The 27,303-nt window shown below is 41.0% G+C and overlaps 1 protein-coding gene and 1 long non-coding RNA gene across 8 annotated transcripts in view; one reads left to right on the forward strand and one right to left on the reverse strand.

Annotated features, from left to right (window-relative positions):
- LOC126075831 (uncharacterized) overlaps nucleotides 1-26,815 on the reverse strand; it is a 73,050-nt gene extending 46,235 nt beyond the window's left edge. For both annotated transcript variants that reach the window (XR_007517290.1, XR_007517289.1), the window contains exons 1-2: nucleotides 26,591-26,815; nucleotides 5,430-5,502 (exon numbers count right to left, since the gene is read on the reverse strand). This is a non-coding gene — a long non-coding RNA (uncharacterized LOC126075831). The remainder of the gene's footprint in view (nucleotides 1-5,429; nucleotides 5,503-26,590) is intronic.
- A 97-nt stretch (nucleotides 26,816-26,912) lies between these two features.
- Nucleotides 26,913-27,303, forward strand: part of ZDHHC17 (zinc finger DHHC-type palmitoyltransferase 17) — a 303,371-nt gene continuing 302,980 nt past the window's right edge. For all 6 annotated transcript variants that reach the window (XR_007517284.1, XR_007517286.1, XR_007517287.1 and 3 more), the window contains exon 1: nucleotides 26,913-27,086. Coding sequence is in view for 2 of the 6 variants with exons in the window: in XM_049883951.1 (XP_049739908.1) it covers nucleotides 26,994-27,086 (93 nt within the window). In the remaining 4 variants the exon portion in view is untranslated. The remainder of the gene's footprint in view (nucleotides 27,087-27,303) is intronic.

The following is a 27,303-nucleotide window of genomic DNA, read 5'->3' on the forward strand; positions in this document are numbered from 1 at the left end:
AGAAATTTCTGATAGTGAAAACTGTCACAGACAGAACAGAGCAGAGGTTAACTATAGACATTGTGGACTTTCCATTATGACAGTTTAAAAGTAAATTATCAACTGCAAAATGGATGTCAGAGGAGACTTCGAAACTTGCTGTTGAACATCTAGCAGCTAAAACGAAAGGAAGAGATGATGAAGTAAAAGAGCTAAATCGAAGATTTCAAACGGCAGCTCGAAAAGACAAAGTATTATAGTGACATGTGCTGAAGCTAGAAAACCAAAAAGGAAGAACACGCTCAACATTTCTTAAGCTGAAAGAACTAAAGAAAAATTCAAGCCTCAAGTTGCAATATTGAAGGATTCTATGGAGAAAGTATTAAATGACACAGGAAGCATTAAAAGAAGATGGAAGGAATACACAGAGTCACTATACCAAAAAGAACTGGTCAACATTCAACCATTTCAGGAGGTAGCATATGATCAGGAACCACTGGTACTGAAGGAAGAAGTCCAACCTGCACTGAAGGCATTGGCAAGAAAACAAGGCTTTGGGAATTGACGAATACCAATTGAGATGTTTCAACGGACAGATACAGCACTGGAAGTACTTGTCTATGCCAAGAAATGTGGAAGACAGCTACCTGGCCAATCGACTGGAAGAGATCCATATTTATACATATTCCCAAGCAAGGTGATTCAACCAGATGCAGAAATTATCGTACAATATCATTAATATCACATGCCAGCAAAATTTTGCTGAAGATCAGTCAAAAGTGGCTGCAGCAGTATATTGACAGGGAACTGCCAGAAATTTAAGCTGGATTCATAAGAGGACGTGGAACCAGGGATATCATTGCTGATGTCAGATGGATCCTGGCTGAAAGCAGAGAATACCAGAAAGACGTTTACTTGTGTTTTATTGACTATGCAAAGGCATTTGACTGTGTGGATCATAATAAATTACGGATAACATTGCAAAGAACGGGAATTCTAGAACACTTAATTGTGCTCAGGAGGAACCTGTACATAGATCAAGAGGCAGTCTTTCTAACAGAACAAGACGATACTGCATTTTTTAAAGTCAAAAAAGGTGTGCGTCAGGGTTGTATCATTTCACCATACTCATTCAATCTGTATGCTGAACAAATAGTCTGCAAAGCTGGACATATGAAGAAAAATGGGGCTTCAGGATTGGAGGAAGACTCGTTAATAACCTGCGATATGCAGATGACACAACTTTGCTTGCTGAAAGTGAAGAGGACTTGAAGCACTTACCGATGAAGATCCAAGATCACAGCCTTCAGTAAGGATTGAACCTCAACATAAAGAAAACAAAAATCCTCACAACTAGACCAATAAGCGACATCATGATAAACTGAGAAAAGACTGAAATTGTCAAGGATTTCATTTTACTTGGATCCACAACCAACACCCATGGAAGCAGCAGCCAAGAAATCAAATGACGCATTGCATTGGGCAAATCTGCTGCAAAAAGACCTCTTTAAAGTGTTGAAAAGCAAAGATGTTACCTTGAAGACTAAAGTGCACCTGACCCAAGCCATGGTATTTTCAATCGCATCATATGCATGTGAAAGCTGGGCAATGAATAAGGAAGAATGAAGAACTGAAGCCTCTGAATTGTGGTGTTGGCGAAGAATATCGAATATACTGTGGACTGCCAAAAGAAGGAACAAATCTGTCTTGAAAAAGTACAACCAGAACGCTCCTTAGAAGCAAGTATGGTGAAACTTTAGACATGTTGGCAGGTGGGATCAGTCCCTGGAGAAGGGCATCATGCTTGGCAAAGTACAGGGTCAGCGGAAAAGAGGGAGACCCTCAACAAGGTGGACTGACACAGTAGCTGCAATGATAAGCTCAAGAATAACAATGATTGTAAAGATGGTGCAGGACCAGGCAATGTTTCTTTCTGCTGTACATAGGGTCACTATGAGTCGGACCTAACAACAACAACAGTAGGGCAAACTAGATAACTTCTCAAAGTCCTTTAAATGTTAAAGATATCGGTCAAGAAGTAAAGTTATACACAAAAACCAATTCAAAATGGATTAGGGATCTAAATGTGAGAACTAAAACCATGAAATTCCTAGAAGAAAATGTAGGGGCGAGATTGTGGTACCTAGTGTTGAGCAATAGATTATCAAATATGATAACAAAAGGCTAAGCAGCAAAATGTTACCTGACTAGGGTCCAAGCCCTGGAGCAGTCGAGCCAATAAAACCTACTCCAAGTCAGCAAGAGTGAGAAAGTTTATTAAGGAGGTGTATACATCTTTTTTTTTTTTTATACATCACCCGGGGACCAGAAAACATAGCCTGTCTCTAAGGAGTCCCAAGGAGCAATTTTGCATTAGAGCTTATATAGACTCTTAGAAGGGTTAGAAGTGCCTTTGTAGCCTGCAGAAGGCCTGGCTGGAGGAGTTACTTCAATTACAAGATAGTAACAAAAAGACTATCAGAGTAAAGAGCTACATGCAGGAATATCTCTTTATCAGGCTAAAGATATACATATCAGATACCTGGGTTCTGGTTTTCCAGTGGGGGTTGTAAGTCACAGGTGGTCAAACAGAACAAACGGTTATTTGCATCAGTTTAAAACAAAGAACGGAGTTATTAACATTAAGTCAAAACAAAGTCATTAACAAAAGGTATGCGAAGGAGAAGGCAGTCCGAGGAGGGAGAAAAACTTATAGGTTGACATGGCATTAGTTTTGTCAAGCTCTCAGTCGCTCATTTTGAAAAAGGAGAAAACATGCAGGGGAGTGTTAGGGTCACAAAAAGACATAACAGATTGAAGGGACTTTATAAAACCTGAGTACTTTTGTACATGAAAGGACTTTATCAACAATTTGAAAAGACAACCTACAGGTTGGGAGAAATTTTTCAGGAACCATATACCGGATAAAGGTCCAATATCCAAAATATGTATTTAACTTCCACAATGTAACAACAAACAGACCAAAAAAAAAAAATTCAAAAAATGGGCAAAGGATTTGAACAGTTCACCAAAGAGAATGCTCAAATGGCCAATAAACACATGAAAAAATACTCAACATCATTAGCCATTAAACCTGTTGCCATTGAGTCGATTCTGACACATGGCGACCCTGTAGCCATTATAACCCTATAGCCATTATGGAGGTGCAGATCAAAACCACAATGAGGTATTACCTTGTAAGGGGGAGGGGGAAAGCTTACACTTGGGAGGAGGAAGAGACAGGGGGTGGTGACATTCCTCAATAGAGGGTCCCTACATAGTCAAATGTTAATCCAAGGAAACGGTTCCTATAGCAGTCCCTAACTTGTTAGGGTCCCTAACTTGATAATTAAACGATAAACCAAGGAAATAGTCTCTACAAGGGTCCCTGACTTGGCTGTTAAATGTTAACAGGGAGAGATAAGAGAAAAATGGTTAAAACCCTAAGAAAATGACTACTGAGGCTCTCAGACTCTCCCTCTGAACAGCCCACTTGATGCTCTCTAGTCAAGTGTACTTTCGCTATTAACCCTCTGCTAACTAATAAAACCCCTTGCTTGCTTGCCACTCTTTGTCTCCGTGTTTGAATTCTTTCCTACACCGAAGACAAGGACTGAGGCTATTCTCCGGTAACAACCTCACCCTCATTAGAATGGCAATGATAAAAAAAAAAAAAGGAAAACATCAAGTGTTGGTGAGGCTGTAGAGAAACTGGAACCCTCATCAATTGCTGGTGAGAATGTAAAGTGCTGCAGCCACTGTGGAGTTTTTGGAGGTTCTTCAAAAAGTTGAACATAGAATTACCATATGTCCCAGCAATCCCAGGCCTAAGTATAGAAACAAGGTAAAGGCAGGAGTGCAAACAGAAACCTGTTCACCAGTGTTCATTGCAGCACTTTTCACAACAGCCAAAAGGTGGAAACCACCAAAATGTCCATCAGCAGAAGAATGGATAAAATATGATATATACGTACAAAGGAATATTATGCAGCTGTAAAGAGAAATGAAGTTCTTATGAATGCCACAACATGGATGAACCTTGAAAACATGCTAACTGAAATAAGTCAGTTGCAAAAGGACAAATACCATAGATCTCACTTACATGAAAGAAGAAAATACATAGAAACCAAAGATTACAAATGGTTTCCAGGAGTGGGGGAAGGGGGTAAAGGGGAGTTTTTGTTTGGGGGACATTGAGGTTATACTAATGGTGGTGGAATGTTTTGGATGAGGACAGCAATAATGGTGGCACAACACAGAAAATGTCATTGAATTGTAAAGGTGGAAGTTGTGAGACAGATAGAGTTAACTGTAGCTGAACAAAAGAGCTTTTAAAAGGTTATCATCTAGAAATTGGGTAAATAGGAACCACACCCTATCGTCAGACAGATAGGGTTAACTGTGCTGATAGAACAAAAGAGCTTTTTAAAAAGATTACCATCTAGAAATTGGGTAAACAGGAACCCACCCTGTCAATGTGAGAAAGGATTGGGGCAGCCTGTGAATTACTATCTCCTTCTTAGTGTCTTTCTAGTCCCCTCCTTCTTTGCAGGCTCCATATGCACAGAGGAGCAAAGTGTGATTGCTGTCTGACCTTCCTTAGCCCTCTGAAGATAGTGATGTAGTGCTGAAGATCAAGTATGCTTGGGTTATACCCCATAATCAGTGATGTCAAGGGCTGCCAAGAGGACTCCATCTTGAATATCAGCGGGTTCCACCTTAGATTCCAGATGCGTGTGCAACCTAATTAACATACACCACCATTCTGAGAAGTACCCACCCCTTGAAAGAAGCCCACTAAATATTCATTACTCTATTGTCTCCACCAAACCCATATAAGCCCTAGCCTTGCTTCCCTTTTCCAGTTAGTCTTTTGGAGAGGCTTAGATCCCCGCTGGCTCCTTTTGCTTGACTCAAGCTAAATAAAGCTTGCTGAAGATAGCACGTATTCTTACTGAGAGAAGACAAGGACCCTTTATGTCAGATTGACAATTGGTAACAGTTGTGTTGACGGATGTTTTGGTGTGTATGTTTTTGACACAATAAAAAAAGACAGAGAAAAAATGAAAAAACTAAAGCTATAATTTATCAGGATCTTTTTTTTTTTTAAACTGGGGTTCACAAACCATGCTCAGGGACTTCTGAACTGTGTGATGGTTACGCAAAACTGTGTGTATATGTTTGGAAATCTGTAGGTTCCCAGCGTCTTCCCACGATGAACCCATCTAACAGCAAGTATCCCCAAAACTGAGTTAAGATCAATCTCAGAGAATGACATTAGTAAAAATTATGCAATGAATTAGGTAACTATTTGAAGAAAGAACCCAGTCTCAACAGTGAGGGGTGGAGGAGTTAACGGGATTCTCAGGTTCAGTGATTTTGAAATGTTCTCTGGAGCATCTGATTATCTTAGCACATCAAAAGCTGAGTGGGTGGGGAGGAAAACTTACAGGTGTTGAAGGATTTTTGAGACTTCCAGGTGGCCACCTAAAATTGCATCACAGACTTTTTCTCCTCTAACATCTGTCAAAAAAAAAAAGTTCAGAAAATGTACCAATTTAGCAACCAAAAAATGAAAGGGAATGTTAAAAAAAGAAAAATAAAACACTTGCATGCCTACGAAGGAACATAAGTTTTTGAAATAGAGCAGGGAACAACAACGGACTTACTTCCTAACTTTGCCCTCCCAACGACCCCCTCACCTCAAGGATTCTGACTCACAGCGACCCCATAGGAGAGAGAAGAACTACCTCATGGGGTTTCCAAGAAGCACCTGGTGGATTTAAACTGCCAACTTTTTGGTTAGCAGCTGTAGCTCACCATAGCTCTTAACCACTGCGCCACCAGGGCTCCGTTAAAGGAAAAGAAGGAGTGATACACTCGAATTACAATTTACCAATAACATTAGTACAAAAAAACATTACTAAGGATTCTATGGAAACCCTGGTGGCGTAGTGGTTAAGTGCTACGGCTGCTAACAAAAGGGTTGGCAGTTCGAATCTGCCAGGTGCTCCTTGGAAACTCTATGGGGCAGTTCTACTCTGTCCTATAGGGTTGCTACGAGTCGGAATCCACTCGAGGGCACTGGGTTTGGTTTGTTTCTGGGAAGGATTCTGTATGGTCTGGTACGGGAGCCACGGGGGAGGAGTGACACCATGAGCTACTGTACTGACACCAACTCTAGTGATGCCTCTGGGAGCCTTGGCTTTCAGTAGAAAGAGTCAACTCCATAGATCACTTTCCTCACTTCACCAGCCTCTGTTGCAGCCATTTCAGTAACTTACAGTGAAAAACTGCACGGGGCCGCTATGAGTCAGAATCAACTCAGTGGCAATAGGTTTGACTTATGTTTTTTTTTTCTTTAATTACCACGTATTCTCAAAAAAGTTATTGATACATAATACAGGTTCACAAATAATTACAACAGTATTGTAGCTAAAACACTAGAAAATTTGACAAAATCAGCAATTATAAAAACCCAGCAGCAACAAAAACAACAGCACATGCTTGTAGGGTGTGCAGATGAAACCACATGATTCGAAGCCTCATTGTAATTGGGTAATGACAGTTCTGATGAGCGAATTAGAAGGTTCAAAAAGTAAAGGAGCCTAGAGTTTTAGCCTTATAGGTATACTAATACATGTAAACTGGCCTTATGAAAAATGTTCTTGTTGTTATAACTACAGGGTATTTTTATAAAAAATAATAAATTTCTGCTGAAACACTGCACAAAAATTTTATAGTCAATTTTACAGACAGTGTCACCCGGTGTGGTCCGCACCCCCGCACCACCCTAGGCTCCAGGGCCACTCACCAAGATAGTGAAACTATCTGATGTTTGGGGATATTCCCCTATGGGAATGAGATATAATTCTTACCTAAGTGAAGTGTATAAAAACCCCACAAAAAGAGAAGGACCCAGGTGTCCTAATATTGGTTACATATTGCCTCAGCTGAGCTTATCTTTGCCCCACCATTTCCTTGAGGCACAGAAAAGTAAACAGAAGTTGAAATACTCTCTCCTCAAACAGAAACTAAGAGTGAAAAACAAACTAAAGTCAGCTTTAGAGGAAAGAAAGTAGAAAAGTCACCCACACCACACGGGGGGAAGAATTAAGCCACTGCACACTTTTCCAAGCCAACATTAAACGCCCAGAGACAACAGGGCAATTTCTACAAAGTCCTAAGGGAAAAAATTTATTAATAAGAAATAATAATTATAGTTTTGAGCCACTATTTTTTCTTTTTTTTAATAAACATTTATTTTGGAATAATGTTAGATTTAGAGAAAAGGTGCAAATAGAATACAGAGAGTTCCTACCCCTCACCCAGTTTGTTTTCCTTAATATTATCATCTTACATTAATTTGGTATATTGGTCAAAACTAAGTAACCAATATTATACATTAGTATTGATTAAACTCCAGACTTTATTCAGATTTCACCAGCTTTTCTTTAATATACTTTCTTCTGTTCTAGGATTCCATCTTGGATACCACATTGCAGTTAGTCATCAGAGCTTCTTAGTTACCTCTGGTCTGCAACAATTTTTAAGTCTTTCCTTGTTTTTTAGATAACCTTGTCAGTTTTGAGAAGTACTGCTCAGGTAGTTATAATGATCTGGCTTTGTCTGATGGTTTTCTAATGGATAGAATGGGGTTATGGGTTTTTTCGGAAAGAGTAACACAGAGGTGAAGGGTCCTCATCAAATCGTGTCAGGGTACATGACATCACTGGTGATGTTAACCTTCATCACTTGATTAAGGTAGTGCTTGCCAGATTTTCTCACTGAAAAGTTACTGTTTTTCCCTTCCCACACTTTGTTTGAAAACAGTCACTTAAGCCACTAAGTTCAACTCCCCCCACCCACACACACTAAGTTTTGAGGTGTTCTGTTCCACAGCAATAGGTAACTGGTAAAGAAATTGGTGCCAGAATTTGTGGATCTGACTAAGAATATTTCCAGGCAGAATCTTAAAGATGTTAACTGTTTGGTTTTGTTTTTTTTTTTTAAGAGAAAAAAACAGTATGAAGAGAGAGATGATCTAAGGAATTGTTCCCTTTGAAAGCAAAATTTACAGAAAATGAGGATGACCAAGGACTTGTTGACTGGAAAATGTGTTTCTCATCCCTGGTCTCGCCAAGTGGTAAAAAAAAAAAAAAAAAAAAATTCCCTTTTATGTGAAACCTGGGGCCAAAGATCCAGGATAAATCTGTAAGACCCCTTATTAAGACCTCTGAAGGATTTAAGAGGGTAACAGATAGACCCTCTAAGTGAGAGAAAAAGGGCTTTTTTTTTTAGTCTCTAAATTTTTTTTTTTAATAATTTTTATTGAGCTTTAAGTGAAAGTTTACAAATCAAGTCAGTCTGTCACATATTAGCTTATATACACCTTACTCCATACTCCCATTTACTCTCCCCCTAATGAGTCAGCACTTCCAGTCTCTCCTTTCGTGACAATTTTGCCAGTTTCTAACCCTCTCTACCCTCCTATCTCCCCTCCAGGCAGGAGATGCCAACACAGTCTCAAGTGTCCACCTGATACAAGTAGCTCAATCTTCATCAGCATCTCTCTCCTACCCATTGTCCAGTCCCTTCCATGTCTGATGAGTTGTCTTCGGGAATGGTTCCTCTCCTGGGCCAAGAGAAGGTTTGGGGACCATGACCACCGGGATTCCTCTAGTCTCAGTCAGACCATTAAGTATGGTCTTTTTATGAGAATTTGGGGTCTGCATCCCACTGTTCTCCTGCTCCCTCAGGGGTTCTCTGTTGTGCTCCCTGTCAGGGCAGTCATCGGTTATGGTCGGGCACCATCTAGTTCTTCTGGTCTCAGGATGATGTAAGTCTCTGGTTCCTGTGGCCCTTTCTGTCTCTTGGGCTCATAGTTATCGTGTGACCTTGGTGTTCTTCATTCTCCTTTGCTCCAGGTGGGTTGAGACCAATTGATGCATCTTAGATGGCCGCTTGTTAGCATTTAAGACCCCAGATGCCACATTTCAAAGTGGGATGCAGAATGTTTTCGTAATAGAATTATTTTGCCAATTGACTTAGAAGTCCCCTTAAGCCATAGTCCCCAATCCCCGGCCCTTGCTCCGCTGACCTTTGAAGCATTCAGTTTATCCCAGAAACTGCTTTGCTTTTGGTCCAGTCCAGTTGAGCTGACCTTCCCTGTATTTTGTCCTTCCCTTCACCTAAAGCAGTTCTTATCTACTAACTAATCAGTAAATAACCCTCTCCCCGCACCCCCCGTAACCACAAAAGTTTGTGTTCTTCTCAGTTTATACTATTTTTCAAGATCTTATAATAGTGGTCATACAATATTTGTCCTTTTGCTTCTGACTAATTTCACTCAGCATAATGCCTTCCAGGTTCCTCCATGTTATGAAATGTTTCACAGATTCGTCACTGTTCTTTATCGATGCGTAGTATTCCATTGTGTGAATATACCACAATTTATTTAACCATTCATCCGTTGATGGACACCTTGGTTGCTTCTAGCTTTTTGCTATTGTAAACAGAGCTGCAATAAACATGGGTGTGCATATATCTGTTCGTGTAAAGGCTCTCATTTCTCTAGGGTATATTCCGAGGAGTGGGATTTCTGGGTTGTATGGTAGTTCTAACTTTTTAAGAAAACGCCAGATAAATTTCCGAAGTGGTTGTACCATTTTACATTCCCACCGGCAGTATATAAGAGTTCCAATCTCTCCGCAGCCTCTCCAACATTTATTATTTTGTGTTTTTTGGATTAATGCCAGCCTTGTTGGAGTGAGATGGAATCTCATCGTAGTTTTAATTTGCATTTCTCTAATGGCTAATGATCGGGAGCATTTTCTCATGTATCTGCTAGCTGCCTGATTATCTTCTTTCGTGATGTGCATGTTCATATCCTTTGCCCACTTCTTGATTGGGTTGTTTGTCTTTTTGTGGTTGAGTTTTGACAGAATCACATAGATTTTAGAGATCAGACGCTGGTCAGAGATGTCATAGCTGAAAATTCTTTCCCGGTCTGTAGGTGGTCTTTTTACTTTTTTGGTGAAGTCTTTAGATGAGCATAGGTGTTTGATTTTTAGGAGCTCCCAGTTATCTGGTTTCTCTTCGTCATTTTTGGTAATGTTTTGTATTCTGTTTATGCCTTGTATTAGGGCTCCTAAGGTTGTCCCTATTTTTTCTTCCATGATCTTTGTCGTTTTAGTCTTTATGTTTAGGTCTTTGATCCACTTGGAGTTAGTTTTTGTGCGTGTTGTGAGGTATGGGTCCTGTTTCATTTTTTTGCAAATGGATATCCAGTTATGCCAGCACCATTTGTTAAAAAGGCTATCTTTTCCCCAATTAACTGACACTGGGCCTTTGTGAAATATCAGCTGCTCATATATGGATGGATTTATACCTGGGTTCTCAATTCTGTTCCATTGGTCTGTTTGCCTGTTGTTGTACCAGTACCAGTACCAGGCTGTTTTGACTACTGTGGCTGTATAATAGGTTCTAAAATCAGGTAGAGTGAGGCCTCCCACTTTCTTCTTCTTTTTCAGTAAAGCTTTACTTATCCGAGGCTTCTTTCCCTTCCATATGAAGTTGGTGATTTGTTTCTCCGTCACATTAAAAAATGTCATTGGAATTTGGATCGGAAGTGCATTGTATGTATAGATGGCTTTTGGTAGAATAGACATTTTTACTATGTTAAGTCTTCCTATCCATGAGCAAGGTATGTTTTTCCACTTAAGTTAGGTCCTTTTTAGTTTCTTGTAGTAGTACTTTGTAGTTGTCTTTATATAGGTCTTTCACATCTTTGGTAAGAATTATTCCTAAGCATTTTACCTTCTTGGGGGCTACTGTGAATGGTATTGATTTGGTGATTTCCTCTTCAATGTTCTTTTTGTTGATGTAGAGGTATCCAAGTGATTTTTGTATGTTTATCTTATAACCTGAGACTCTGCCAAACTCTTCTATTAGTTTCAGTAGTTTTCTGGAGGATTCCTTAGGGTTTTCTGTGTATAAGATCATGTCATCTGCAAATAGAGATAATTTTACTACCTCCTTGCCAATCCGGATAACCTTTATTTCTTTGCCTAGCCTAATTGCTCTGGCTAGGACCTCTAGCACAATGTTGAATAAGAGTGGCGATAAAGGGCATCCTTGTCTGGTTTCCATTCTCAAGGGAAATGCTTTCAGGCTCTCTCCATTTAGAGTGATGTTGGCTGTTGGCTTTGTATAGATGCCCTTTATTATGTTGAGGAATTTTCCTTCAATTCCTATTTTGCTGAGAGTTTTTATCATAAATGGGTGTTGGACTTTGTCAAATGCCTTTTCTGCATCAATTGATAAGATCATGTGGTTTTTGTCTTTTGTTTTATTTATATGGTGGATTACATTAATGGTTTTTCGAATATTAAACCTGGTATAAATCCCACTTGGTCGTGATGGATTATTTTTTTGATATGTTGTTGAATTCTATTGGCTAGAATTTTGTTGAGGATTTTTGCATCTATGTTCATGAGGGATATAGGTCTGTAATGTTCTTTTTTTGTGATGTCTTTATCTGGTTTTGGTATGGTGGCTTCATAGAATGAGTTAGGCAGTATTTCGTCATTTTCTATGCTTTGAAATACCTTTAGTAGTAGTGGTGTTAACTCTCCTCTGAAAGTTTGGTAGAACTCTGCAGTAAAGCCATTCAGGCCAGGGCTTTTTTTTGTTGGGAGTTTTTTGATTACCGTTTCAATCTCTTTTTTTGTTATGGGTCTATTTAGTTGTTCTACTTCTGATTGTGTTAGTTTAGGTAGGTAGGGTTTTTCCAGGAATTCATCCATTTCTTCTAGGTTTGCAAATTTGTTAGAGTACAATTTTTCATAATAATCTGATATGATTCTTTTAATTTCAGTTGGGTCTGTTGTGATGTGGCCCATCTCGTTTCTTATTCGGGTTATTTGTTTCCTTTCCTGTATTTCTTTAGTCAGTCTGGTCAATGGTTTATCCATTTTGTTAATTTTTTCAAAGAACCAGCTTTTGGCTTTGTTAATTCTTTCAATTGTTTTTCTGTTCTCTAATTCATTTAGTTCAGCTCTAATTTTTATTATTTGTTTTCTTCTTGTGCCTGATAGATTCTTTTGTTGCTCACTTTCTATTTGCTCAAGTTGTAGGGACAGTTCTCTGATTTTGGCTCATTCTTCTTTTTGTATGTGTGCATTTATCGATATAAATTGACCTCTGAGCAGTGCTTTTGCTGTGTCCCAGAGGTTTTGATAGGAAGTATTTTCATTCTCGTTGCATTCTATGAATTTCTTTATTCCCTCCTTAATGTCTTCTATAACCCAGTCTTTTTTGAGCAGGGTATTGTTCAGTTTCCAAGTGTTTGATTTCTTTTCCCTAATTTTTCTGTTATTGATTTCCACTTTTATGGCCTTGTGGTCTGAGAAGATGCTTTAATATTTCGATGTTTTGGATTCTGCAAATGTTTGTTTTATGACCTAATATGTGGTCTATTCTAGAGAATGTTCCATGTGCACTAGAAAAAAAAGTATACTTTGCAGCAGTTGGGTGGAGAGTTCTGTCTAAGTCAGTGAGGTCAACTTGGTTGATTCCAGTAATTAGGTCTTGTGTGTCTCTATTGAGCTTCTTACTGGATGTCCTGTCCTTCTCCGAAAGTGGTGTGTTGAAGTCTCCTACTATAATTGTGGAGGTGTCTATCTCAGTTTTCAGTTCTGTTAAAATTTGTTTTATGTATCTTGTAGCCCTGTCATTGGGTGCATAATAAATATTTAATATGGTTATATCTTCCTGGCCAATTGTCCCTTTTATCATTACGTAGTGTCCTTCTTTATCCTTTGTGATGGATTTAACTTTAAAGTCTATTTTGCCAGAAATTAATATTGCTACTCCTCTTCTTTTTTGCTTATTGTTTGCTTGATATATTTTTTTCCATCCTTTGAGTTTTAGTTTGTTTGTGCCTCTAAGTCTAAGGTGTGTCTCTTGTAGGCAGCATATAGACGGATCGTGTTTCTTTATCCAGTCTGAGACTCTCTGTCTCTTTATTGGTGCGTTTAGTCCATTTACATTCACCGTAATTATAGGTAAGTATGTGTTTACTGCTGTCATTTTGATGCCTTTTTATGTGTGCTGTTGACAATTTCATTTTTCCACTTACTTTTCTGTGCTGAGACGTTTTTCTTTGTAACTTGTGTGTTCCTCATTTTCATAGTATTTGACTTTATGTTTGCTGAGTTGTTATGTTTTTCTTGGTTTTTATTTTGAGTTATGGAGTTGTTATACCTCTTTGTGGTTACCTTAATGTTTACCCCTATTTTTCTAAGTAAAAACCTAACTTGTATTGTCCTATATCGCCTTATTTCCCTCTCTATATGGGAGTTCTATGCCACCTGTATTTAGTCCCTCTTTTTGATTATTGTGATCTTTTACATATCAACTTCAATGATTCCGTTTTGAGCGTTTTTTAAATTAATCTTAATTTGTTTTTGTGATTTCCCTATTTGAGTTGATAATCAGGGTGCTCTGTTCTGTGAGCTTGTGTTGTGCTGTATCTGATATTATTGGTTTTCCGACCAATTTCCTTTAGTATTTCTTGTAGCTTTGGTTTGGTTTTTGCAAATTCTCTAAGCTTGTGTTTATCTGTAAATGTCTTAATTTCGCCTTCATATTTCAGAGAGAGTTTTGCTGGATATATGATCCTTGGCTGGCAGTTTTTCTCCTTCAGTGCTCTGTATATGTCATCCCATTGCCTTCCTGCCTGCATGGTTTCTGCTGAGTAGTCTGAACTTATTCTTATTGATTCTCCATTGTAGGAGACCTTTCTTTTATCCCCGGCTGCTTTTAAAATTTTCTCTTTAACTTTGGTTTTGGCAAGTTTGATGATAATATGTCTTGGTGGTTTTCTTTTTGGATCAATCTTAAATGGGGTTCGATGAGCATCTCGGATAGATATCCTTTCATCTTTCACGAAAGTTTTCTGCCAACAGATCTTCAACTATTCTCTCTGTGTTTTCTGTTGTTCCTCCCTGTTCTGGGACTCCAGTCACACGCAAGTTATTCTTCTTGATAGAGTCCCACATGATTCTTAGTGTTTCTTCATTTCTTTAAATTCTTTTATGTGATTTTTTTTCAGCTATATTGGTGTTAATTCCCTGGTCCCCCAGTCTGCATTCTAATTGCTTGAGTCTGCTCCTCTGACTTCCTATTGTGTTGTCTAATTCTGTAATTTTATTGTTAATCTTTTGGATTTCTCAATGCTCTCTATGGATTCTTGCAACTTATTAATTTTTCCACTATGTTCTTGAATAATCTTTTTGAGTTCTTCAACTGCTTTATCGGTGTGTTCCTTGGCTTTTTCTGTAGATTGCCTTATTTCATTTCTGAGGTCATCCCTGATGTCTTGAAGCATTCTGTAAATTAGTTTTTTATATTCTGTATCTGGCAATTTCAGGATTGTATCTTCATTTGGGAAAGATTTTGATTCTTTAGTTTGGGGAGTTGTAGAAGCAGTCATGGTCTGCTTCTTTATGTGGTTTGATATTGACTGCTGTCTCTGAGCCATCACTAAGATACTGTAGTGATTTATTCTATATTTGCTCACTGAGTCTTATCTTGTTTTTTTTTTTTTTTTCAATATACATAGATGGGCTACTAGATTGCGCTGTCTTGAGTGTTGTAGCCCTTGACTCACTTATGTCCTATTACCAGCTGGTTTGGGCTGTTACCAGATATATAAGCCTGAGTCCATTCACTATTCTTGAGTAGAATCTGATTTTGGGTCATCAAGTGTGTGATACAGATTGTCACCTATCCACCTAGAGAAGTAGTGGTGATAGTTGTGTGCACCAGATTCTAGTAGTAGCTGGGGTTCACACTCCGGGGGCGGGGGGGGCAGGATGCTGACAGACTTCCCCCAAGTGTCAGTAAGGTAGGTGTGTCTCTATTCCTAAAGCACCTTGGTGGGTGGGCTCTACAGCTGTACCTTAGGCCCCCAGTGCAAGTACCTCTACAGATTGGTAGGTGTCACCCACCTTAGACCCCGAAGGCAGGAGGCTAGGTGGTCTGGGGGGAGCTTCAGCCCTCAGTTCCCTGTTGTGGGTCAGTGAGGGCTCTGTTGAATATGCAGAGATATTAGATCTGGGAAACTTGTCTTTCCAGTAAATCTGGTAAAACAGTTGCAGTCAGATCCCTATCAGAAATGCCTTTGCATTATAATAGCTGCCTTGTTCCCCGTAGGGACGAAAGCCGGAGACTCTGGATCACATATGCTTGGCTGGAGCTGGTTCTGTGTTTTTAGTCCAATTAGGGAAGGATTTTTGGTCCCTGGGTTTTTTGTAGTTGCTTCTCTCAGGCCAGGAGAATGGGTTAGGAAAAGACAAAAACCAAACGAAAGAAAGAAAAACCGCAGAGCAGTTTACTTTCTGGCTCAGGAAATTCCAATGTTAATGAAGCCGCCTGGGAAGGGGAGGGGAGGGTTCAGACAAACATGAGAGAGTAGCACCCCGGAATATAGACAATGTTACTTATCTTGGTTGGGATGACTGTTTTATCTGAGATTGCCGAGGGGCGTGTCGTCGACTGTGTGTGCTGGCTGGGTAGAGATTGCCCCTGAGGGTCAGGCCGCGTCCCGTGCTGGCGCTGTCTCAGAAGCCGCGGTCAGTTCCTCCGCTCCCAGTCCAAAGCCCAGCGCCAAGGTTCCCCAGCAGGGATGCCGCACTCCCGGCTCCAAAACCAGTCGCTGCCTCCCAGTGACTTCTCCTCCTGTCAGCCGCATCGCTGCGCTGCCTGCGTGCACTGGCTGGGCTTCCCCTGAGGTCAGTTCAGGGGGTTAGGGCTGCGCCCCGTGATTGTGCTATCTCAGGATGCCATGCTCAGCTCCCCTGTGCCCAGTCCAAAGCCTGGTGCCAAGGTTTCCTGACTGGGACGCTGGCTTCAGGCTCCGAAAACAGTCGCTGCTTCCCCATGGTTGTTTTTTCTTAGCCTCTGTCACTCAGGTCAAGTCTTTAAGTCTGTGTTTGTTGGTCAGGGTTCGTAGATTGTCATGTATGTGATCGATTCACTTGTTTTTCCGAGTCTTTGTTGCAAGAGGGATCCAAGGTAGCGTCTACCTAGTCAGCCATCTTGGCCCCCTCGAAAAAGGGCTTTTTAAAAATCTTAAGGGCATTATCCCACTCTTAGTCATCAAGTGTTGCTATAACAGAAATACCACAAATGGATAGCTTCGACAAAGAGTTTATTCTCTCATAGTCTAGTAGGCTAGAAGTCCAAATTCAGGGCATCAGCAGCAGGGGCAAGCTCTCTCTGTTGGCTCTGGAGGAAGGTCCTTGTCATCAGTTTTCCCTTGGTCTGGGAGATTCTCTGCGCAGGAACCCTGCGTCCAAAGGACGCGCTCTGCTCCCAGTGTTGCTTTCTTGGTGCTGTGAGGTCCCCCCTCTCTACTGCTTTCTTTTTCTTTTATCTCTTATAAGATAAAAGGTGGTGCAGGCCACGCTCCAGGGAAACTCCCTTTACATTGGATCACAGGTGTTACCTTAGTAAGGGTGTTACAATCCCATCCTAATCCTCTTTAACATAAAATTACAATCACAAAATGGAGGATAATGACACAAGATGGGGAATTATGACCTAATCAACTTGATACATATTTTTGGGGGACACAATTCAATCCATGATATTCCACTCTTTGGCCCCCCAAATTCAATTCCTTGCTACATGTAAGACATATTCACCCCATCATAAGTATTAAATCAACTCCAAGTTCAAAATCCAAAAATCCCTCTTCATCCGTGAAATCTAGAATAGAAGCTATCTGCTTCCAAAGTGCAGTGGCAGAGCAGGCACAAGCTAGACATTTCTTAATGGGAGAAACTGGAAGGAAAAAAGGCGTAACAGGCAGAACACATTACATTAGCCTCAAGGCTTGAAAATAATCTTTTGTTCTCTGAGACATTTACACAATGGGCCTGCCCTCTAGACTCTAGGTATTAGCCACACTCTCCGGATTCTGAGTGGAGGCTCCTCAGCTGTGGGCTTCAGCCCTGCCATCCAGGCCCACTGGGACAGCAACTCTGCTCCCTTGACTTTAGGTGCACCTTTCTCCTAGTCCATCTGAGTGGCGACTGCACCCTTAGAAGTATCAGAGGCCATGGCGCCACCCTTTGAAACCCCAGAGGTCAAGGCCATACCTTTTGAGACTGAGGCAGCTCGGCTTCATGTGTTCCTGGTCTCCTCAGCTTGTTTTCTGGTCCCTTGGCCTCCTGGCCCCTTGGGCCTTACGGCCAAATCTGCCCTAGTTGGGTAAGTGTTCCAAAGCTCTGCAGCTCCACTGCTAAGTGCCTGGAGGTACCCCACTCTGCCAGTAAACTTTGGCCAGAAGGCATTCAGCTGTCTTGCTCCAATAGTTGTTAGTCACAAGCCTAGCTCCACCAGTAAGTGCCTGGAGGCACCCTACTCCACCAGAAAGCCTCCTGTGCAAAGGCACTCAGCTCTCTCACTCCATGGGTCAGCTCCAGCACTGTTTGGCACTGGTCTCCTGGTTCTACTGCTGCCCCTTCTCTGCTGTTGCCAGTCCTCTGTCCATTCACAGTTTCAAAACTGCTTCCACATTTTAGGTGTCTGTTAGAGCAGCACCCCATTCTCGGTACCCAATTCCATCTTAGTCATCCACTGCTGCTGTAACAGAAATACCACAAGTGGCTAGCTTCAACAAACATGAATTTACTGTTTTACAGTCTGGTAGGATAGAAGTCCAAATTAAGGGTGTCGGCTCCAGGGGAAGGCTTTCTGTTTGCTCTGGAGGAAGGTCCTTGTCATCAGTCTTCCCTTGGTCTGAGAGCTTCTTGGTGCAGGAACCCTGGTTCCAAAGTACATGCTCTGCTCCTGGTACTTCTTTCTTGGTGTTGAGGTCCCCCTCTCTGCTTGCTTCGTTTTCCTTTTATCTCTTGTAACATAAAAGGTGGTACAGGCCACACTCCAGGGGAGCTCCCTTTACACTGGATCAGGGATGTCACCTTAGTAAGGGTGTTAAAATCCCATCCTAATCCTCTTTAACATAAAATTACAATCACAAAATGGAGGATAACCACACAATATTGGAATCATGGCCTAACCAAGTTGATACATATTTTGGGGGCCATAATTCAATCCATGACACCCACATAGCCTCAAATTTGGCCCAAGGTATAGCAAGGACTGTCTCATAAGAATTATGGATGTGACTTTTGAGTGATAGAGTTAACAACCCCAATCAGATTCATAGGAAATTCACAAAGGCTTAAGGGCATTGTGCTAATGAAAACACTATTATCTTAGGCTAAAAGAGACAAACAGAAACAGTTAAAAAATGAAGAGTCCTCTGGGCTCTCAATTTTTTTCATGGTGAAAAAAATTGCTGAGAAAGGCCTTCAGCTGCAAACAAGGGCCATTTCTTCTGGAAAAAGAAGAATCTCTCAGAGATCAAGAGTCATGGAGAACAACTGATTAAGAAATGGCCCTGAAGAAGCAGAACTGGACCCTAATCAAGGAACATTCCTTGTCCTTAGCCCAACTGAATTTCAGAGTTTCTCTGGACTAGTGTCTATTATATGTATCCCATTTCTCCCGTTTTTGATTAAAGTTCTGTTGTGATTATCCTGTCCTTATCTCATCATTCTATGTTGGATGTGTGGGGGCCAGACAACTTAGCTTTTCAGTTCACAGGTCTCTACATCGAGACTACACTTGGAGCTGCACACAAGGAACTTTACCTGAGGAACCATGCTTACATCTGGACTTGATTTAGTTTATGAGTCTGATGAGTCTTCAGGTATGAGTTTGATGATGTAACAGGATAAAACTATTGGAAGGTGGATGAGCACATTTTGCCTGTGGGACGAAGGTAAAAAATTGTGACCAGACAATAGATGATACTAGATCTGAAAATCGCTGCTACAAAATTTTGCAGCTTCTCCCATTAGGAGGTGGGATCTATATCCCTACCCATTATAGATTGAATTGTGTCCCCAAAGACTAGGTATTGAAATCCTGACCCCTATACCTGTAAATATGATCCTGTTTGGAAAAAATGGTTTTCTGTGTTATGTTAATTAAGACGTGCTCAAGAAGGGCGGTATTAAATCTGATAATTTTTGAGTTCCATAAAGAGCAGAATGGACACAGAGACACACACAGAGGAAGACAGATAACAAAGATAGATGCATCTACGAGCCCAGTAACACCAAGGATTGCCTCAGCTACTAGAAGCTGAAGTACACAAGGAAGGACCTCCCCTTACAGCCACACCTGAAATAGGATTTCTAGCTTTCTGAACTGTGAGAAATTTCTGTTCTTTAAACGCACCTATTTGCAGTATTGTGTTATAGCCGCACTAAGTAACCAAGACACCAAAAACAAACACCTTACCTTCGAGTCGATTCCAACTCATAGCGACCCTATGCATACTACCCTTTGAATATGAGTCAGCTTTGTGACTTGTTTTGACCAATAGAATATGGCAGTAGTGATATGACGCAAATTTTGAAGCCTAGGCTTCAAGAGGCCTTGTAGCTTCCATCCTCACCCTCTTAGGATGCTGCCTTAAGGCTACTATGAAGGAAGCTAGTCTAGCCAACTAAAGAACGAGAGGCTACTTGGAGGAAAAACGGGGTATTCTACACCAACTGCCAGACATGTGAGTCATTCCACCTTAGCTGACCCTCCAGCTGAAGGTCAACACATGAGTGAGCCCATGTAAACCAACAGAAGGACAACTCAGCCCAACAACAGACTCATGGAAAACAACAAAGCATAAGTCACAAAGTTTTTGTTACTCAATATTAGTTAACTGATACATCATACCAAGTAGATTTGCTGGAAAGTGAACATATCGCCCTGATGACTTAGGTTTTTCTGAAAATCATTGCCTGGTAAGTACATATTCTGGCTATATTGACAATATTTGGGCCCAAAGAGCTGAGGATTAGACCCTGGTACTGTAGTGGCCTTACAAAGATCTTATCCCATGACGTGGCTAGCCAGGCTCTCTAGGTAACAGCTCTATCTTGTTCAAATGTCTGACTGGAAAATACTCTTTTAAGTGAAATGAAATTACCTAGCACAGCATAAAAAGGAATATACCAATGAATGATACGAATGAATTAAGGAAGAGATAAACTAGGCTTAAAAAACAAGTTCTTAAAAATGAGGGGTTTTTTTTTTTTAATCTACGAATGGACTTACGGGGGAAGTAATGGAAACTAAGGAACACTAAAATAGACTGAATTATGTTTGGCTTATTTTTTTTTTTTTTTTATAGTGAAGAACCGGCTCTGATTAAATTCGGTAGCAACAAAGATTTATCTCCAAGAATGTTCATAAAGACATTTTTAATAAGAGTGCAAAGTTGGAAACAACCCAGATGTTTAATAAATAGAACAGGCTGATCTAAATATTGGATGATCTCTATTAAATGTATTATAGAGCTATTAAAATTGTGCTATAAAAGGATATTTAATAAAATTGGAAAATTCCATAACCTGTCTTTAAGTTAAAAAAAGCATATTAATAAATAATATATTTTTTTTGTTCAAATATATATGAGTAAAAAAAAGACTGCAAGTGATGATTATCTCTGGCACACAGAATTACAAGTTATCTTTACCTTATTTGTATTTTTCCATATTTTCTATAATAATCATATATTAATCTTATAATCAGATACAAAATGTCAATGAAGAAATATTGGCTTCTAGGGTATGGACCAATAGCCTATTCTTTCCTGCCCCAAAACCAGGTTGTGTAATTTGTTCGGGAATTTTGTCTACCTCCTTTATTAAAAGGGTTAGATTTCTTTAAGATCCTAATCAGAGAAGTACTGTGAGAGTGGAAAATATATTATTAGCGAAGTAGCATTATTAAAATTTTATGTTATTGCTTCCAAGAGAAATTCATCAATCATATGACTATGTGGGATTGCACTGGAAAGACTGTAGACATCTACACATTAGGTGGTTTGCAAACAACTTATGATGCATCAGCAATTACTGAAATCGAATACACGGACAAGAATTAACAGGACATGAGGTTGATATATGCTATGGCAATGACTGGACAAAAGGGATACTTTTTTTTTTATGCTCTAGGTTTAGGTGAAAGTTTATAGAGAAAATTAGTTTCTTATTAAGCAATTAATAAACAAGTTGTTTTCGTGACATTGGTTGCCAGCCCTGCAAGTATCAACACTCATCCCTTCTCAAACTTGGGTTCCCCATTTCCATTCATCTCGTTTTCCTGTCCCTTCCTGCCTTTTCATCTTTGCTTTTGGGCTGGTGTGCCCATTTAGTCTCGTATATACTTATATACGTGCGTTATTGTTTGTTTTATAGGCTTGCCTAATCTTCGGTTGAACTACAGGAGTGACTTCAGTTCTGAGGTAAAAGTGTGTCTGGGGGCCATACTCATGGGATTTCTCCAGTCTCTGTCAAACCAGTAAGTCTGGTCTTTTTTTGTGGGTTTGAATTTTGTTCTACAGTTTTCTCTAGCTCTGTCTGGGATCCTCTATTGTGATCCCTGTCAGAGCAGTTAGTGGTGGTAGCTGGGCACCATCTAGGTGTTCTGGACTCAGTCTGATGAAAGGCAGTCTTTTGTTGCCATAAAATTACCACTCTGAAAGTGTGGTTCAGTGCCAAATATACTATTTACTAGTTTTTCTATGACAACAATCTCAGAAAATTGATTTTATAGATGGCTTTAATCCACAAATAAGAGAAAAAAGTTAATTCTTACTAAAAAGAAATCTTTTACTATGGTAAACTAATGAATGCAGTGAAAAGATTTATGCTACAGCCCTCTGTACGAAGTAGGACTAGACCTAGGAAAAAAGTAAAAAGTCAAAATTTGTTTCCAGTGACAGCCCCCATTTTCTCCACATTTTTACCCATCTCTTCCTTGCCCCGTGAATGCTGCCATGTAGTTAAAATCATGAATGGTTTTCAGAATGGCTACTGGACTAACTTCTGCACATATTCACTGAACTAAAACTAAGATGGGAACAAATCGGATGTTTTTTACAATTTGCTCTTAACAAAGGGGCGGGGGTGGGGGGGCTTGATTTGGCTGTTGGGAAACAAGAAAGAAGAGGTCCCAAAGACCTGATGTCCACTCTCCCGCCACCCCTAATTTTAGGACATGATACTGTCATGGTTCAAGCACACTAAACTTAGGGACATGATGACAGTTGTGCTAATAGTGCCTTCTGGGCCTTGACTAAGCTATGCTGGACCCCCACCAAGGCTATTTGGAATGATATTTAAAGAATAACCTTGTGTATTATGTCTTCATTCAGACAGTATGAATCTATGGGAACTGTCATAAGCCTAGGCTGTGACGAGGTTCCTTTTGTAATGTTCCACAGCATGGCTGTCTGCCCTGACTCTCTGGCTAGTGGTACATCATTGGAGGAATACTGGCTGATTGGTTTGTGTCACCAAAGGCTATTACATCAGGAATCAATGGCTCTTCTCTCATTGGCTTATTTATACATAAGAGTCAAACTGAGAGTTGGAAACCAACGATAGTTGGTTCACTCTTATTTAGGAGACAAGTTTCGTAAATCGAAACATTCTTATACTCAGATTTCCCTGTCTAGTGAGACGATCTGTGTTTGAATCCCAACTCTATCAGCTTAATTCTGTGACCTTGGCAAAATTACATAAGCTCTGTGAGCCTCGTTTAACTCAGCTATAAAGGGGAGATAATAATAATACCTACGTCCTAGGCTTCATATACACAAAGTACGTATCAGTCGAGGTCTCTAAAGAAAATAGGATTCCCTCCAAGAGTACTACCTACAGTGATGTGGGTAGGGTGATAAGGACAAACAAGGGATGGCAGGCACCCAAAGAACAGCAACACTCCTCAGTCTGAAGAACACAGAGAGGAGGTAGGACTACAGAGAGGAGATAGTACTACAGAAGCTCACTCACAGGAATCAGCCTTGGGCTGTTGATCTTGATTCTCCTTCCCCCTTGTAAAGTTAGAGGAGGTCAGATACCACCCCCACCACGCCATTTTTACGGCAGCCATGAAAACCCTATAGCATGCAGTTTTACTCAGGAACACATGGGGTTGCCATGAGTCAGAATCAACTTGACAGCAGCTGGTTTATTTGTTTTGTACAACAGATTATCCCCAAATTTAGCATCTTAGAAAAATAAACACTTATTATTTCACATAGTCAAAAATGCAGAAGCAGTTTTCCTGGGTGGATCTGACTTAGGATCTTTTGTGAGATTGCAGAGGAGATGTTACGCAGTTTTCCTAGGTGGATCTGACTTAGGATCTTTTGTGAGATCGCAGAGATGTTACGCGGATTTGTAGTCATCTGAAGGCCTGAATGGAGCTGGAGGATTCACTTTTAAGCTGGCTCACTCATGTGCTTGGCAAATTAGTGCTGGTTGTTGGAAGGAGACCTCAGCTCCTTGGCCTAAGTGGTCCTGTCCATAGAGCTGCCTAAGTGTCTTCATGATATGGCAGCTGGCTTCCTCCAGAGCCAGTGATCCAAAACAGAACAAGGCAGAAGCCATAATACATTTTATGATCTGGCCTCAAAAGTCACACACGATTTTTTTTGGCAGTATCTTATTGGTTATAAAGACCAGTCTGTATAACAGATTATAGCATTCAATTGTGGGATGGTAGAACACAAAAGTATGAACACCAGAAGTCAAGAATCTTGGAGACTGGATACATGCTAAATTCCACATGTTTCTTTTAATTCTGCAGTTGAATTTCATCTATTAATGATTCATACAGAATATGAGTACAAAAAATTATCCTCATTTCACTTAAAATAGGATGGAGTATTGTTATACTTTTTTGTTGCTGTTAAAATAGCAACCTCTGCCTCATCACAGTTCTAAGTAATCAGTATTATTTAGTTCTAAAGTCCATAATTCCGATTAGACCTAGAAATCTAGGAATTAGCTTATAGGAAAACCACAGAATTAACAGACATGGTTAGAATTCTAACTACTATGATTACTGAACAGTATATGTTGTTATTGTTAGTTGTTATCGAGTCAGCTCCAACTCATAGACCTTATATATTTTTTTTTCAAATAATCTGAGTGGCACCTTAAAAATTACCTATCATAGTAACTGATTCTAATATTTACAAAGAATGCTAAATATAAATGGACCAATTTATAATTCATTGAGGATAAATACAACAGAAAAAAATGGGGGGCAGAGGTAAGAGTAGTAGCTGGGTAAAAGTCAGTGGGCTTCTAAACATGATGCTGCTGCTATCTAGTTGTGTGACTTTAAGTGGGTTTCTTAAATACTCTGTCATTTCCGCATCTGTGAAATGATGGAGCTGGACTAGAACTGGATAATCTTTAATGCTGTCCTTAGCTCCAGTAGTGTGTAAAGTTATACGTGAGACCACATTTATATCATAATGCCTCATTCCTTGGAAATCCATTTCACAATTCTCTAACAAGACCTATTTTTCTCTTTGTATCATATTCCCTTTCAGCCACTGTTCTGCATTCCTCAGTAATTCTGTGCCATTCTTTTGCCAATTTAACCTTCTTTGCCATGTCTACTTTCTCAGCTGTTGATTACATTGTCTCCTATCTGGGGTGGGTAATAACTCTATAATTACCAAGACGGACTTTTTAATTCACTGTGGTCCACACTGAACCCAGTCTGACCTGCTTTCTCAAGAATGCCTGCTCTTGCTCCTGGGTCCTTTCTTTCTCCTTTTCATGCAATTCTTTACTTAATAACTATTTTGATCTTACAGCAGTGAGCAAGGCAGACATGGATCCCAGGTGAGTTGTTTCAACTTCTTTTCAACCACTTTTAGTATTTTTCTCTTTAAATTGTGAAATTCTCAGAGGTCACAAATAAAAATAACTACAGAAACCAGGGAGGCTATGAAAGTAAGTATGGCAAGACATAGGTCCAGTAGAGACTAAGGAGGCCGAATGTTGCCAGCTGTCTTGCCCCCCCTCCCACTTTTTCCCCCAGATAAACTAGAAATTTAGAATTTAAAGTGAAATCTCTTCATATATTGAATTTTGATATCTAACTTGAAATATTCTTAAACCTATTATATGCACCAAATAAAACACTTGTTGACTGAAGATTTGCCCCTTGATCCATCCATTTAGGACCTAAGATCATCTACAGGGCTGAATCACATCTCCATTTTTTAAATATTCTACATCACACCCCTGCCCCAATAATCCTAGTACAGTACATGGGCACCTACAAAGTATCTTTTCCCATTTTTCGTGCCTAGTTTCTTCCTTCCTTTACAATTCACTATCTTGTTTACACTTTTCTTACACTTATCTTTTTTCTACTTACACTAAATGCCTGACATAATGGTAGGAAGGGGCAAAATGAAAATGATAATAAAAATGATTTCTGTTCATGTTACACGTGTCTGAAAGCAGTTCGGTGTCCAAAGACACAACCCTGACTCTGTCTAGTTCTGCAGGATGGGTGAGAGAGTTAAAACCTGTCCTGGATCAAAAGAATGAAAATCAGTGGGGACTGAACAGATAAAATGCAGTGGTGCTGGGAGAGCAGGCACAGATAAAACCTGCTGCAAAATTAACAGAAAACCTTGTTTCTCCCAAGGCCATGCAGTCGCTGTAAAATGCCACAATGACCTCTCCTTTGAGCTATTACTGCTTTCTAACCAATGACGCTCCAGGCCTGCTTTGCTGTTTTCATTTATCATTGGGGTTATCAATTACTAAACTGCCCTCGCCTCACGACAGCACCTAATCCCTAGTTAATCCTTGTTTCTTTTAATCCCGCCTCAGAAACCGTGTCCAATCCATAACTGATTCCCAATCTCCCTATGCCCTCATCACACTTCTTTGGCAGCAGCCCAAACTTTACAAAAGACGCTTCCTCCTTCCTCTTGCCCAGCTTATACTACGCTTCCTCTGGAGTGCTCTCCCTCCTGATCAATAAGTAAATCTGATGATGTCGAACTGCAGGCTTGTTCCTGACAGTTTTTGGATGATTTGGTTGTAACACGAGGCAGGTTAGTGTCAGTGTCTGTCATATTCTGTTTTATGATCTCTGTAAATATTCCCGAACAGTTTAGATTCACAATTTTTCATAGGTCAAAACGAAGATAAATGCTTTCTAACACTGACCTATCAGCCCCTTCCTAGGCCCCAATATCCTTCCAAAAAAATGGCTTTAGTCATTTTAACTGATTAGAATTTCAGCGAATTCAGTTTAAATGACTTCAATTCTAAGTTCCTGGGTTAAAGTAGTGCATGAGGGATGGGCTCTGCGCGCAAAAAAAAATTTTTTTTATATGGTTACTGTTAATTCGAGATCAACGAGGACAGGTCGTTATCATTTTTAAAAAAGACGTTTCCAATAGGAAACCCCAAGCTTTATCCGCGTTTCCTCTCCCTTTCCCCCTGCGGAAGCATAGGATGCGGGTGGCCTTTTTTGAGTGAGGACGGCCGCGGTGCTTCTCCGGTCCCTAAGCATGAGAGCCCAAAACCTCCCTGGAGTCGGGTGATGGTTTCCCCGGGTCTCTGAGGAGGGGTCCCCGAGCTAGCGAGCGGGGCGCGCGGGGCGAGGACTGCCTCCGCCGGTCGGGGGAGCGGACCTTGGACCTTGGTTACGGGTAACCGGCGCTCCGTCTTGACTCCCGCGCCGCGCTAGGTTTCCCAAGTTTACGCCTCAGTCGTCCAGCCGCCACCGTCTCCTCCACTAAGAGGCCAGAGGCACACATCTGCCTCCGGCCGGAGACCCGCCCCCGGGCCGCGACGCCCACGTCCAGAACAGTCCGCCAGCCCCAGCGCAGTGCAGCAGAGCGAGCTCCCGCCCAGGGCCGGCCGCTCTCGCGCGCACGCGCGTAGGGACCCGCGCCCTCCGAGAAGCGGGGGGAGCAGAGGGGGCGTCACGGGGGGAGGGGTAGGAGGAGAAGGCGGCCGCGTAGCCTCCGGCGGGGCTCGCGCTCGCCCTCCGCCTCGCCCGAGCCCCGCGAGGGTGAAACGCTTTCTCCCGGCATGCAGCGGGAGGAGGGATTTAACACCAAGATGGCGGACGGCCCGGATGAGTACGATACCGAAGCGGGCTGCGTACCCCTTCTCCATCCTGAGGTGAGGTACTGCGCTGAGCGCATTTCTCGCTCTGCGTACCCCCAACCTTTCTCCCTCAGACTAGCGGAGGGCGCTGGTTTGCATGTGTGGGGCACTGAAACGTGCCGAGGTTGGGGAGGGCGGGGAGGCGAATTCAGGCCCGAGAGCGGCTGCGAGCGGATAACGGGGGAGGAGATAGCGGGGCGGGCCCGGCCGGGGCGGTCTCTGGGACTGAGTC

This window comes from Elephas maximus, chromosome 4 (genome assembly GCF_024166365.1).
Source record: "Elephas maximus indicus isolate mEleMax1 chromosome 4, mEleMax1 primary haplotype, whole genome shotgun sequence".
In the NCBI taxonomy this organism is placed as follows: domain Eukaryota; kingdom Metazoa; phylum Chordata; class Mammalia; order Proboscidea; family Elephantidae; genus Elephas; species Elephas maximus.